This window comes from Taeniopygia guttata, chromosome 17 (assembly GCF_048771995.1).
Source record: "Taeniopygia guttata chromosome 17, bTaeGut7.mat, whole genome shotgun sequence".
In the NCBI taxonomy this organism is placed as follows: Eukaryota; Metazoa; Chordata; class Aves; order Passeriformes; family Estrildidae; genus Taeniopygia; species Taeniopygia guttata.
In genome coordinates this window covers 1,641,568-1,655,008 of record NC_133042.1, presented here as the reverse complement: position 1 = coordinate 1,655,008, position 13,441 = coordinate 1,641,568, and the positions used below count along the sequence as shown (strand labels likewise).

The 13,441-nt window shown below is 47.6% G+C and overlaps 1 protein-coding gene across 3 annotated transcripts in view; it reads right to left on the bottom strand.

Moving 5' to 3' along the window:
* Positions 1 to 13,441, bottom strand: part of PNPLA7 (patatin like domain 7, lysophospholipase) — a 129,850-nt gene that overhangs the window by 69,449 nt on the left and 46,960 nt on the right. For all 3 annotated transcript variants that reach the window (XM_030286893.4, XM_072936736.1, XM_030286894.4), the window contains exon 20: positions 7,481 to 7,594. In XM_030286893.4, coding sequence (XP_030142753.4) covers positions 7,481 to 7,594 — 114 coding nt within the window. The remainder of the gene's footprint in view (positions 1 to 7,480; positions 7,595 to 13,441) is intronic.

Here is a 13,441-nt window from a genome sequence, read left to right as displayed (position 1 = left end):
TAACTTTTGATTTACAGAAAACTATACATGAAGGGGGCCTACAAGAAACGTGGAGAAAAACTATTTATAAAGGCCTGGAGGCACAGGACAAAGGGGAATGGATTCTCACTGCCACAGGGCAGGGATGGATGGGATATTGGGAAGGAATTGTTCCCTGGGAGGGTGGGCAGCCCTGGCACAGGTGCCCAGAGCAGCTGTGGCTGCCCCTGGATCCCTGGCAGTGCCCAAGGCCAGGCTGGACAGGGCTGGGAGCAGCCTGGGACAGTGGGAGGTGTCCCTGCTCATGGATGGGCTTTAAGTTCCCCTCCAAGCTAAACCATTCTGGGATTCTAAATCAGGGGGAAATTTCACAAAATCAACACCAATATCCAAATTCACAGCCACAACTACCTGATGTAAGGTCCTGTGTACTACAAATCCCTTTTAGTTACAACAGAAGAAATACATACAAGTATATGTAAGAAAAAAACCCACAAACCCCAAACTGTAAGACACATTCATCACCTCAGCCCTACCCTGCACCAGGGCTCACTGTCTGTGATTTTAAATCAAAGCTCCTGTGCAAGGAATCCAAGGGCCAGGCCCCAGGAAGCCTCCCCAACCCTGCCAGGTTCCTGGGAAGTTCCTCCCCATTGTCTCCTGCAGGTTCCTGGGCCAGGAAAGCAGCCCTGGCTGAAGGCACGAACCTGATGTGGCTGTGTCAGTCCTACACAGCCAGGGGATGTTTGCAGCCCTACAAAGCTGAATGGGGTTTTCTTCTTTGGATGCTCCAGCACCATCCAGACCCAACAGACCAGGATGCTGCAGGGAACAAGGAGCCTTGGAGGTGAGCTGTGGGCTCTCCAGTGCCTCTGAAGTCTAATAGTAAAATGCTTCCAAGTTCAGCTCTTACAACTTCAGCCACGTAACAGGCACCCCCAAAGTGTAATCACAAAATACTGTGAGAACCTCCTGAGCTGGAGGGGTCCCACAGGGATCACCCAGCCCAGCTCCTGTCCCTGCCCAGACCCCCAAAATCCCACCCTGGGCATCCCTGGCAGCGCTGGCCAAAGGCTCCTGGAGCTCTGGCAGCCTCGGGGCCGTGCCCATTCCCTGGGGAGCCTGGGCAGTGCCAGCACCTCTGGGGGAAGAACCTTTTCCTCTTAACCTAAACCACCCATGACACAGGTCACTGGTCACCAGAGAGAAATTAAATATGTCAAATAACAATCTACTGGTGCCTCCACTGCAGGGTACTGCAGGGCTTCACATCCAGGTGTGATTTAGTTAAAAGACCTGTTAAAGGGTTTTGTGACACTCAAGAGACCCTATGGATGAGCTGCCATTACAAACAGGCCTGCCAAGGGTTTTCTGTTCTACAAAATAAGAACAATTGGAGCCAAATAGTGCAAACAGACATTTTTACACACACAAATCCACAGAACAGCTTCTGGGAAGCTCTTTCCAGGAGCTGAGATTATCCTTGACCAGCTTTAAGAGCCTTTTCTAAGGAACAAGGGAGGAGGAGAGGTAAATTAGATCCTCAGCTTGAATAAAACCAGAGTGTTATTGAAGCTTCACATGGCCCCAGATCAGACAAACACTGGCTTGTCCTGAAATCAGGGAGCTTAGCAAGGGGTCTCTGATTGAAACTTTGACGTTTGATCAGCCTGTGACAAAGCAAATCCTCAACACTCCCTCACAACAATTCCTGGCACCTTTTCAGATCCTGCTGAAGCCCACAGAGGAACTGAAGCTTTATCCTGGGGCTGTTTGAGCTTCTAACACTTGGGATCAATCCTGTCTTGAAGAAAAATGTCATTCTGGCACCGGTGCTGATTAATCCCCCTCCTGCCAGCCTCACTCAGTGACCACGGTGTTCCCACTGAATTCCTTCTCTCCTTTTCACATCCACTCCTCTTACAGTCAAGGAACACTTACTGGAATGGGCCAGGACAACAAATACAGAAAAATCCAGAAGCACAGCCTCTCCTGACCTATTCCCCAGTGCCACATCAAGCTCAGTTCTTGTGGGCAGCACTTTGAAAAGAGGGCACATTACAGAGCTCACTTTGTAAGGCAGATAACCCTGGGGAAGGCTCCAGCCACTTCAGAGAGGCTCTGGCTCAAATACTCCTATGAAGATAGCAGAACTCCACTTGGAGCTGGATGACAGGCTCTGAATATATTTAAACCCCAAGGGCAGACTCAGAATTAAAAGAAAGATGCAGAAAAACTCTTTCTATTTCTCAGCATGTGTTTCCAGCACGCCAAAGGTTGTCTCACAGTTCAGCCCCCACAGCTCCCAAGCAGATTCTCAGTACCATTTCCATCAGCAACCAGCAGGTCTAAATTCCAAGTTAGAATTCTAAAAACTAACTCAGCTCAAAAGAGTCAAAGCTAATCTAGGAAATGTGATCCCAGCTCTGCAGCAATGCTGGAACATCTCTGTGATCTGCTCACAGATTTTTGTGCTCTCGCTGCTGCCTCGATGCTGCTTTGCAGTGCCAGGAATCGTGAGCTGGTTCCCTGTCCTACTTTCCAGAACTGAAGGCAGGGATGAAAATAGAAAGAATCAATTCCTTTCCACTCCTGCAAGGCTGGAGAGCTTCGAACGGCACCAGAAATGAGCACAGAGGCTGTCAGGGAGCAAATGCTCTGGGCTGGCAGAGAACCCTGAGGGCTGTGCTGGAGAGCTGGGGGCACCAGGGTGGACAGAACCATTAAGTTTGGCACCATGGACCACTTTCCATTAGGAATGTCTAGGATGCCATATTCAAAGTGAATCAAGGTTGAGATGCTTTCCTGAGAAGCTAGACGATGTCAGCTTGGCTTCTGCAGACTGAGCAGGATCTAGAAATCAACATCTGTCATTTCTGGGCACATAATCTGAAGTTTTGGCTGTTATTTATAACTGAGGTCTGGCTCCCTACATTCACCCATCTGTTTCAGCCCTCAGAATAACCTGAGCTATGGTGGGTCACTTGGAAGATCCCAGCAGACCAGCTCCTCTCTCTCCCAGGACCAAAGCAACTGTCCAGGAGACAAAACAGAAGGCAGTCACATGGATCTCCCCCAAGGATCAGCCATTCCACTTCTCCAGATTGTACATCCCAGCTCAAGGAACTGGAATGACTGCCTGGACTAACAGAGCACGATTTCCCTCATTTCACACAGTTCTCACTGGCACCACCCACGTCCTACAATTTTCTTACGCACCAGGTAATGTTTTCTTACAATGCATTCCAGAGTTGGAACCCTTCCTGGATCACCTACAAACACAGCATGGCTGGGGAAGAGTCTGCAGGATGGAGTCCTCCCACTAACTACTAAAATAAGGGGGTTTTCAGCCTTCATATGAACTGTCTGGAGCCTCCTCATGAGGGGGCAGATCTGATCCCTGCTCCCTGTGACCAGGACAGGATCTGAGGGCACAGCTGGAGCTGGGCCAGGGCAGCTCAGGCTGGAGAGCAGGAAAGGTTCTTCCCCCAGAGGTGCTGGCACTGCCCAGGCTCCCCAGGGAATGGGCACGGCCCCGAGGCTGCCAGAGCTCCAGGAGCCTTTGGCCAGCGCTGCCAGGGGTGCCCAGGGTGGGATTTTGGGGGGTCTGGGCAGGGACAGGAGTGGGATTTGATGATCCTGGTAGGTCCCTCTAGTTCAGGATGCTCTGTGGTTCTGTAAAGCTCAAGGGTAACAAACTGAGAGGGAAATCCAAGCTCAGGAACTGCCCAGTTTTTGGCTGTTAACACACACACACACAATTCAGGTTCTACAGATGTTGCCAAGAGGCACACCAAAAAAAATCCATTTTTTCCCTTGAACTAAGAGAGGATTCCACCTGACTCGGGGACCAGCACCACTCTTTGACCATTATTCACCAAGTGAGACTCATGCCCACTTAACCTCACAACAGGCAGTGCAGGAGCATGCAGCTGATAGAGGCAGAGCTGCTTTCTGCCCTGTGTTTTTCTGCTTTGCAGAGGGAAATCCTCCACCACTGCCGAATCACCAGCCAGCTCTTGCTACCCAGTCAATTATTTCAGAGCTATTGCACCTGCTATCTCTTCATTACTTTATTACTTCTGCTTGAATGGGGAAAACAACATCATAAACCCTGTGTATAAATCACTCTCCTCGAATAAAAGCCAAGAAAATATGACAGAGAGATTCCTTGGTCCATCCCTCTGCTCAGCCTAGGCATTACTCTACTGATCATTTTAGAAGAGGTTATAAAAACAAGTAACAATTTTTTAGTCTTTCTGGAGAGTAGAATGAGCTTTTTTCTCACTGCAACTGCTGCCATTTCAGTTCAGTCCCAGTTGCTATGTTCCAGTAGAGTGAGCAGCATCTGCCCTTTCCAGCATAGGACAACTTTATACATCTGAAAATAGCTATCATGTCTTCCCTTAACCTTCTATGGGCTTTTTGTCTTTATAGGTTAGTATTTCTAACTCAGCTGCCTCTTTGTCCTCCAGACTCTCTTCCTTTGGTCTGCCTCTGCCTTCAGATGTGCTGCCACAGGCTGGTGCTGAAGCTTTTCCAGCATCAAGGAGAATATCAGAATTTCTTCACTCCAAAAAGCATTCTGTTAGCATAATTTAGGTTTGTTTTTTTTTCCAACTATTTGACACTGTCCAGGCATGGGCAGCTTTTGATCCTCTAATGCCTGGATTCTTTTTCTAATAAAGTGAACCAGCCCCTGTCCTCTGAACAACATTTATCAGTTTCCAGCTCAAGCACTTTTCTCCAGCAAAATCCCCTAAAGTTTACTTTGGTTGTTCAGGCAGTCTCCCAAATTTCTACCCTACAGTTTTGCTCCATCACTTCAATTCTCTCTCACTTCTGCCCTTCCTCTCTTACCTGCATCCAAAGCAGCGTGGGCAGCAGGGCAGGGGGATGCTGCCCCTGTGCCCTGTGCTCAGCTCAGACCCCACCTGCAGAGCTGCCCCAGCCCTGCCCAGCACAGGGAGGAGCTGGAGCTGCTGCAGAGATCCAGAGCAGAGCCAGGGGGATCAGAGGGATGGAGCAGCTCTGCTGGGAGGGAAGGCTGGCACAGCTGGGGTTGTTCACATGGAGGAGTTTTGGGTGACTCATTGTGGTCCTCCAGTGCCTTAAGGGGCTCCAGGAGAGCCAGAGAAGGACTTGGGTCAAGGGATGACAGGGAATGGCTTCCACTGCCAGAGGGCAGGGATGGATGGGATATTGGGAAGGAATTCTCCCCTGTGAAGGGGCTGAGGGTATAGGGTGCCCAGAGAAGCTGTGGCTGCCCCTGGATTCCTAAAGTGTCCCAGGACAGGTTGGACAGGGTTTGGAGCAACCTGGGACAGTGGAAGGTGTCCCTGCCATGGCAGGGGTGGGACTGGATGGGCTTTAAAGTTCCTTCCAACCCAACCCAAACCATTCCATGATGGACCTAACAGACAAAAAAGAGAACACACAAGGACTCTGAAATCACATTAAAAGATTTTACCTGAAGTTTCTCCGCCAGTCTGAAGGCATTAACTGCATAAATCACCTACATAATGTTTATCTTATGTTCTTTCTATTTCTAGTGAGGTTCTAAAACAATTCCATACAAAAAAAAATGCAAGTTCTCACTTTTCTATACCAGTTTAACATGTACTTACAATTTGGAGACCTCACACAGCAGCACGAATGTGTCTTTCTAACAACCTGTGTTGCAACACATTTCCTTAAAATATCTATTTTAGCATTTTGTTTCATTGCAACTAATTAGCCAGACTACAGGCAAGCCTAGAGAAAACTGATTCCATACTAAAAAAGGTCAGGAATTTGAGGCTGATGGGTTGTACTCTTCAGACATGGGAAGACATTTGAATTCTATTACAAATAAATGTTTTGAATTGTGCTATAAATGCAACACTCAAGCTCAATTTTAACTGCAAAGCAAAGAGATTCACAGCTCCACAGAGATCACTGTTCAGGGGAAAACAGCTCTGCCAGCTGGCAGAAAGGGAAGAGAGACACTGAAATAAATTCCTGCCCCAGAAAAAGAGGCAGAATTAGAACCCAGCCTTAGTGCAGAGCAGTGCTCATGGCATTGCTCAGTGTTTAGGCCAGGCTGGATGGGCTTGGAGCAACCAGGTCTAGGGGAAGGTTCCTTGCTAATGGCACGGGGTGGAACAGGATAGATTTTAAGGTCCCTTCCAACCCAAACCAGTCTGTGACACTGGAAATTTAGTCTGTATGTTTAGCAGTTACATGTAAAATCATCCACTACACAAGCAGAAAGGTGGGTTTGAACCCTCCCTGGGTCATTCCCTCCCTCCTGGATCAGTCACAAGGATGGGGATGGCTGACAGCAGCTCCAGAGTGGATGTCACATGTTTGGGATGTCCCCAGTTTGTGGGGAGCTCTGTACTGAGCTCCCAGTTCATTAACCTGGGCAAGGAATCACATTAAATAGAGAGGAATAAACTCACAGGTCTGCTCAAGTGAGCTCCAGGGACCAGAAGTGCCTTAATAATCCCCAACAGAAGTTCAGAAACATTTAAGCAAAAATAATCTTTACAGGGAAACCAGAAAGATTATTTTTCACTGACATAACTTCTGAACACTTATTGCCATAATTAAATTTTCCTGGCAATAACACAGATAAAACTCCACCATTTTGGTACTATGAAAACGCCTGACTGGAGGCTTTATACTGTACAGTTTAAAAAAAAGTTATTATAGGTGCTAGGAAATCAAGAGAATACAAGTATTTAAATTAGGTTATTATTTTTGCAGGATTTTAAAAATAAAATCTGATTTAAAAAAAAAGCCTAGGTCTTCAAGACAGCAAAATGACAAATCAGAAATAATTTGAAGTAACAGCATTAAAGAATTGCCTCTAAGGCCAATGCAATGATTTAGTGCTTAGTATAATGTCCCTGATGCACTTAGGGACCAAAGAATTAAATTTCAAGTCCGTCAGTCTCCAAATTTGCAGGAGAGAGATATAATGTCAAGTGAATTAAAGAAGATGGATGAGCTGATGGGTTCAAAGGGAGCAATCAGAGTGTTCAGGACACAGATTTGGCAGCTGTAGAATGAGAATTGACAACCTAAAATGGTAGGAAGAGGGAACCAACCCCCAAATATCAAAGCTGTGGCAATAAAGGTACAGAGAAACCAAGGGTGGACTCTGAGCCCCAGGAGGAGGAGAAATTAATAACATTTTTTAAGGGATTTTAGAAGCCGAACTTCCATTTCCCATCAGTAGCACTAAGTGATTTCCACTTTGCTAACATCCTGCATTTAAGCAGAACTCCTCCCAGATACACAAAGCAGCCCTGCAATAAAAACCAATAAAAAAAATTGATGAGAGGGAAGTTGGTGGAAGTCTGGGATGGATCCACTCAGGCAGACAAGGAGCACGTGACGTTTCCTCAGAATTCATCAGTCACTCAGAAAACCCAGAGGATGTGGAGCTAACAGGCAGCCTGAGCCTCCCAGACATCCTTTGAGAGAGACAGGAAAAAGCTTTTAATTCCCTTACCTGGGGGAATTTGCGTTTGATGGAGATCAGGGCCCCCTCCGGGAGCTTGGCGAGCTCCGAGTCCCGCACCGCGTGCACCGTGGTGGCTCTGGGCTGGTGGGTCAGGGCTTCCACCTGTGACAGAGGGACAGAGCTTCAGGGACAGGGACAGAGCTTCAGGGACAGGGACAGAGCTTCAGGGGCAGGGACACAGCTTCAGGGACAGGGCACAGGGACAGGGACAGGGCACAGGGACAGGGCACAGGGACAGAGCTTCAGGGACAGAGCTTCAGGGACAGGGACAGAGCTTCAGGGACAGGGACACAGCTTCAGGGACAGAGCTTCAGGGACAGGGCACAGGGACAGGGCACAGGGACACAGGGACAGGGCACAGGGACAGAGCTTCAGGGACAGGGGACAGGGACAGGGACAGGACACAGGGACACAGGGACAGGGCACAGGGACAGAGCTTCAGGGACAGGGGACAGGGCACAGGGACAGGGCACAGGGACAGAGCACAGGGACAGGGGACAGGGCACAGGGACAGAGCACAGGGACAGAGCTTCAGGGACAGGGCACAGGGACAGAGATTCAGGGACAGAGAGAGCACCAGGGACAGAGCTTCAGGGACAGAGCACAAGGACAGAGCTTCAGGGACAGGGCACAGGGACAGAGCTTCAGGGACAGAGCTTCAGGGACAGAGCTTCAGGGACAGAGCACAGGGACAGAGCACAGGGACAGAGCTTCAGGGGCAGGGACAGGGCACAGGGACAGAGCACAGGGACAGAGCTTCAGGGACAGGGCACAGGGACAGAGAGAGCACCAGGGACAGGGCACAGGGACAGGGCACAGGGACAGGGCACAGGGACAGGGCACAGGGACAGGGCACAGGGACAGAGCACAGGGACTGGGCACAGGGACAGAGAGAGGGACAGGGACAGAGCACAGGGACAGAGCTTCAGGGACAGGGCACAGGGACAGGGCACAGGGACAGAGAGAGCACCAGGGACAGGGCACAGGGACAGGGCACAGGGACAGGGCACAGGGACAGAGAGAGCACCAGGGACAGAGCACAGGGGCAGAGCTTCTGGGACAGGGCACAGGGACAGAGCACAGGGACAGAGCACAGGGACAGAGAGAGCACCAGGGACTGGGCACAGGGACAGAGCACAGGGACAGAGCTTCAGGGACAGGGCACAGGGACAGGGCACAGGGACAGGGCACAGGGACAGGGCACAGGGACAGGGCACAGGGACAGGGCACAGGGACAGCATCAGGGGCAGAGAGAACACCACGGACAGAGCACAGATACAGAGCACAAGGACAGCATCAGGGGCAAAGCACCAGGGACAGAGAGAGCTTCAGGGACAGAGCACAGGGACAGCATCAGGGCAGAGAGAGCATCAGGGACAGAACTTCAGGGACACAATTCCCAGCCTGTACCAAACACCAAACAGCAGCACAAGGTGTTGAACCATTCCCAAGGACCCCTCTGCTCCCTCACAGCTGGAGCAGAGCCTTGCCTGTCCCAGGGGTCTCACCCAGGGCACCACAGCTGCCACAACCATCTCTGCAGCCCAAATGGCTCTGCCATGGGGCAGCTGCAGTTTGTCACAGAAACAGAACCCACAGCCTCAGGGAGCCCCAGTGGGAAAGTTTTGTCTGAGCTGCTTTGAAGGAGCTGCTTCCAACAGCTGCCAGAACAACCCCCAGAGTGAACTCAGCACCACAGCAGCACTGAGAGCTTTCCACCCTGCAGTGCTAATGGTGACAAAGCCATCTAAGAGCCAGGAAAACCCTTTTTCTCTACTGCTCCCTCTTTCTTCAATACCACACTGAAACACTTCCATTTTACTTCTGGAAGCTGAATGCCAACAACCTTGAAATAATTGAGACTTCCTAAAAACTAAAAAAAAGGGGTGAGAGCAGGCTGAGTGGGCCTTGAGCAACCTGGGGTGGTGAAAAGTGTCCCTGCCCATGACAGGGGGTGGCAACAAGATGAGCTTGCAGGTCCCTTCCAACCCAAACTAGCCTGGGATTCCAGGGACAAATCAGCACATTTGAGCCAAAAATGAGCATTGCTTTTTCACTTTTTTTTTTTTTTTTTTTTAACATATTAATGTTTGCCTGTGCTGTGTAAGCAGGAATGCCTGATGGTTCAGGCTGGAAGGGAGCACTGGAGCTCAGCCAGTCCCACCTCCACAGGTCAGACAAGGAAAATCCACACCAGAACACACCTCCCTGACCAGTGCCCAATTATTTGACCTAGAAACACCTACTTTATTGACAGCAGAAGTATAAAGAAGAAGATGGTGACACAAAAAGAGTTATACAGAGATTTTCTCCTTTATGGAGAGAATCTGCCACCATATGAAAACAATCTGGGGTATAAAAAGCAAAATGCAGCTGCTGCCCAAATCCCCACCTGCCCCACACCTGCCCCAGCCTCTCGTGTTGTGTGGAAATGCAGAAATACAATTCCCTGCTGAAGTCTCTTCACATGGCCAGTGACTTATCCTGCAGCATCACTGGAGCCACAACCTTCAACTGCTCAGGAACAGCCTGGTGCTGCATTTTGGGAGTTCCAGCACCAGACAACATTTATTTGGCTTAAAATCCATACATCAGCCATTTCCAACAGAATGGTTGTTGCTGTAGCAGCTGTAATTACTGAAGTTAACACACAAACAGAAAAATCTCTCCCTAACTGCAATTTACTCACATTTCAAATCAAAGTGAACATGACTTTGCATTTTTAATTTTCCACTAGAAAAATAAATAAATAAAGTATCAGCTTAGAGGTGTTTGAATTGTTTAGAGGTTGGGGGTTGATGGTTTTATTTGTTTGATTGATTTTTGTGGCTTTTTTTCAGGATTTTTTTCAAAGTTTATGTTGACAGAAAGTTCCAACAGAAGCAATTCATTCCTCACAGTACAATGGGCTCAGACACACAAAATGAGCACCAGATTAATAACAATAATAATAATAATATTAACAACTTGTGCAAAACACACAGCTCAGTGATCCCACTTCCACCCAGATCCCTCCCTGGAAGGCTCCATGCTCACAAAATGGATAATCCAGCCAACCAGAACATCTTGAGCTCAAAAATTTGCTATTAGTCCAGAAAACTGAGATCAACTTGCCAATATTAACTTGAATTTCACCAGCACCAACTGCTCTGCCTGGAAAACTGCAGAGAGAAATTTAAAGCACCTTCATTTTGCAAGCCTCAGCCTTTGTTTTTTGCTCAGGTACCAGGGAAGTTTTGTTCTGTCATCACATTTTAAACTGATTATACAAAAGGGCAATAAAAAAAATCATCTTTGTACATACATTTATGGAGAAACAAACCCTCTTAAGGCTCCCCAAAGGGCTGTATAAGATGTTCTGTTTTATCTCCTTCCCCTATTACTAGCTTTGTATCACAGGTTCTTGGCTCTGTAATTTACCTTCCTCCTCCTGCAAGCAGGTTAAGAGTTTCAGCTGTTAAAATAAAACCTTTCCTCTCAGCTCCTGAGTTTAATTTGTATCAAGAAGAAAAATGCTCAAACTGTCCGAGATCCTTTGCCACAATTTCTGTGATATATGAGTGCATAAAACCAACTGTGCTCCAAGGGGCTCCTGAGCCTTTCAGAAAAGATGAAATTTGTAAATTTGTACAAAAGGCAATTAAATTTTAACTTTAAACACAGCCATAGGGAGGGTTTTTGAGCTTGCAAGTGTAATTTTGTCTTTTTGACAGAGCAGAGGGCACAGGGAGACCTTTTCCAAACCTCCTTCTCAAGGAGCCATTCAAATACTCAGATTTGGAACACCACCAGTCCCAGAGACCCCTGCAGGTGCTGACTGCAATTCCCAAGTGATTCAGAAACTGAATCTTGGACTGTTCTTACATACAGGTATTATGAAAGTCTTTGATACTGTCATTTAAATACACCCCAATATTCCAGCATGGAAAATATCTGGGTCCCAGACACTACTCAAGGAAATTCAAACTGTGCTTTCCCCTTGGGTATAATAATCTGAGTTCCCAATCTCGATATTTATTAATAGTCCCCATTATTCATTTATTAATTATCTCAGAGAAACTGTGGCTGCCCCTGGATCCCTGGCAGTGCCCAAGGCCAGGCTGGACAGGGCTGGAGCAGCCTGGGACAGTGGGAGGTGTCCCTGCCCATGGCAGGGGTGGCACTGGGTGGGCTTTAAGGTTCCTTCCCACCTAAATAATTCTGGGATTCAATAATTAATGAAATATTCCCTCTTTACTGAAGTGTGAGTGCTCTCATTTGGATCATCTGCAGGACGACTCTCAACTTGCACCACACTCTCCCTTCTTCACACCCTGTGGTTTTAGAGCCTTTTTTGCACTGGTTCTACACATGGAAATTTGCCAAACTCATTTGGTCTTGGCTATTCCCATCTCCTTTGGAGATCAAAAACATTCTAACATTGAGTTGCAGTTCTCCCCTGAAAATAACACTTTTTTACTTTGTATTTTTCAATAAACCATTTGAGATATCAACTGTTCAGAGATTCAGATATTTTTCTTCTTGCTTAGGAAAAAACAGAAGTCTCATGCCATATGAGTATTTAAAATAATTTCTATCTTCATCTCAGTATTAAACCACGTTCAAATCCTTGGACTCCTCTGCCCAGTGAACCTTTTGAACAGGTTTTCTTGTTTTTCCAGGTTTGTAAAAGTACAAGACTCAGAGATCCAGCTTGAACTTCAAAATGAACAAAATCCACTAGTGATCAGAAGACTGTAGCATTATCTCCTTGGTCATAAAAAGGGAAATTTAACATTCTGATCACCCACCACAGCTGCAGCAAACAACACAAAACCACCTCCACAGTAACATTAATAAACAAATGTTTCAAGAAATAGCATTATTATCTTTCAGATCTTATTGAACCTGACTGGGGAGAATGTTTATTTATATATTTGGTTTCATAATCACCCACGGTTCTCTCTTGAGCTCCGTCCCAGACTACCATTAGCATCACTCATCCTCACCAGCATGAGCACAGCATTTGCTCCAGTGCAAAAAGAACCAGTGGAATCTTTCCCATTTCTCCTCCAACTCAGGCCAACAAAATCCTTTTCTTGCTCGAGGCAATTGTACATCTCTGTTCTTCTCATGTCACATCCATTCCTCTTCCTCCTTCCTAACAAGCCTCTAAATAAGTTCCACCTCACTGCCCATTTCTGGGCTTCTCTTTCAGTTTCCTGCATTTGGCATCGTTGCTGTTCCTCTCTCCCTCCAAGAATCCTCTGCTTTTCCTGGAGTTCCCTGACTGCTGAGCCCACCACGTCCTCTGCTCTGCTCTTCTCTTTGCCACCTCATTATCTGGTGGGGTTTGGTTTTCTCTCATGCAATAAACTCAGCAAGCCCACACTGCAGTGCTAATTTCACTTGGAACTCCATCTCTCTGAAATCCTGCTGTGCTTTGTCTTAGCAGCCCTACAAAAATGCTGAATGTCCCCTTCACCACTCCCCTGTCTCCAAGGTCAACCCCTTGGCTCCTCATCCTCAAAACCCCTCTCAGTCTCCAGCCCACCCTCAGAAAGCTGTCATACATCACTGCCTTTACTTCCACTCCCTCTAATTTGGGGGAATTGCACAGGAACAGTGTCACAAATGCTGGAATAATTTGAATGAGAGAACACAGAACCATTTCCAGTGTTACACACCCTGTGGTTTTTGTAACTGATCATGATATGGCCATGGGTGAGGGCCTCCTGCATTGCTGTGGTTCCGTTGTTCCTAACACAAAACAAATAAAAACACCCCAACACCCCTAAAAAATAAACCAAAATAGACCTGTGCTCTTTGTACTGTTCCAGTGAATTCTGACAGGGAGGGGTTTTGAGCAATCGAGTGGAAGGGGCAGAGGGATGGAACTTGGATGAGTTTTAAGGTCCTTTTAGACCCAAACCAGTCTGGAATTCCACGATTCCCACACCTTCTCTTAGC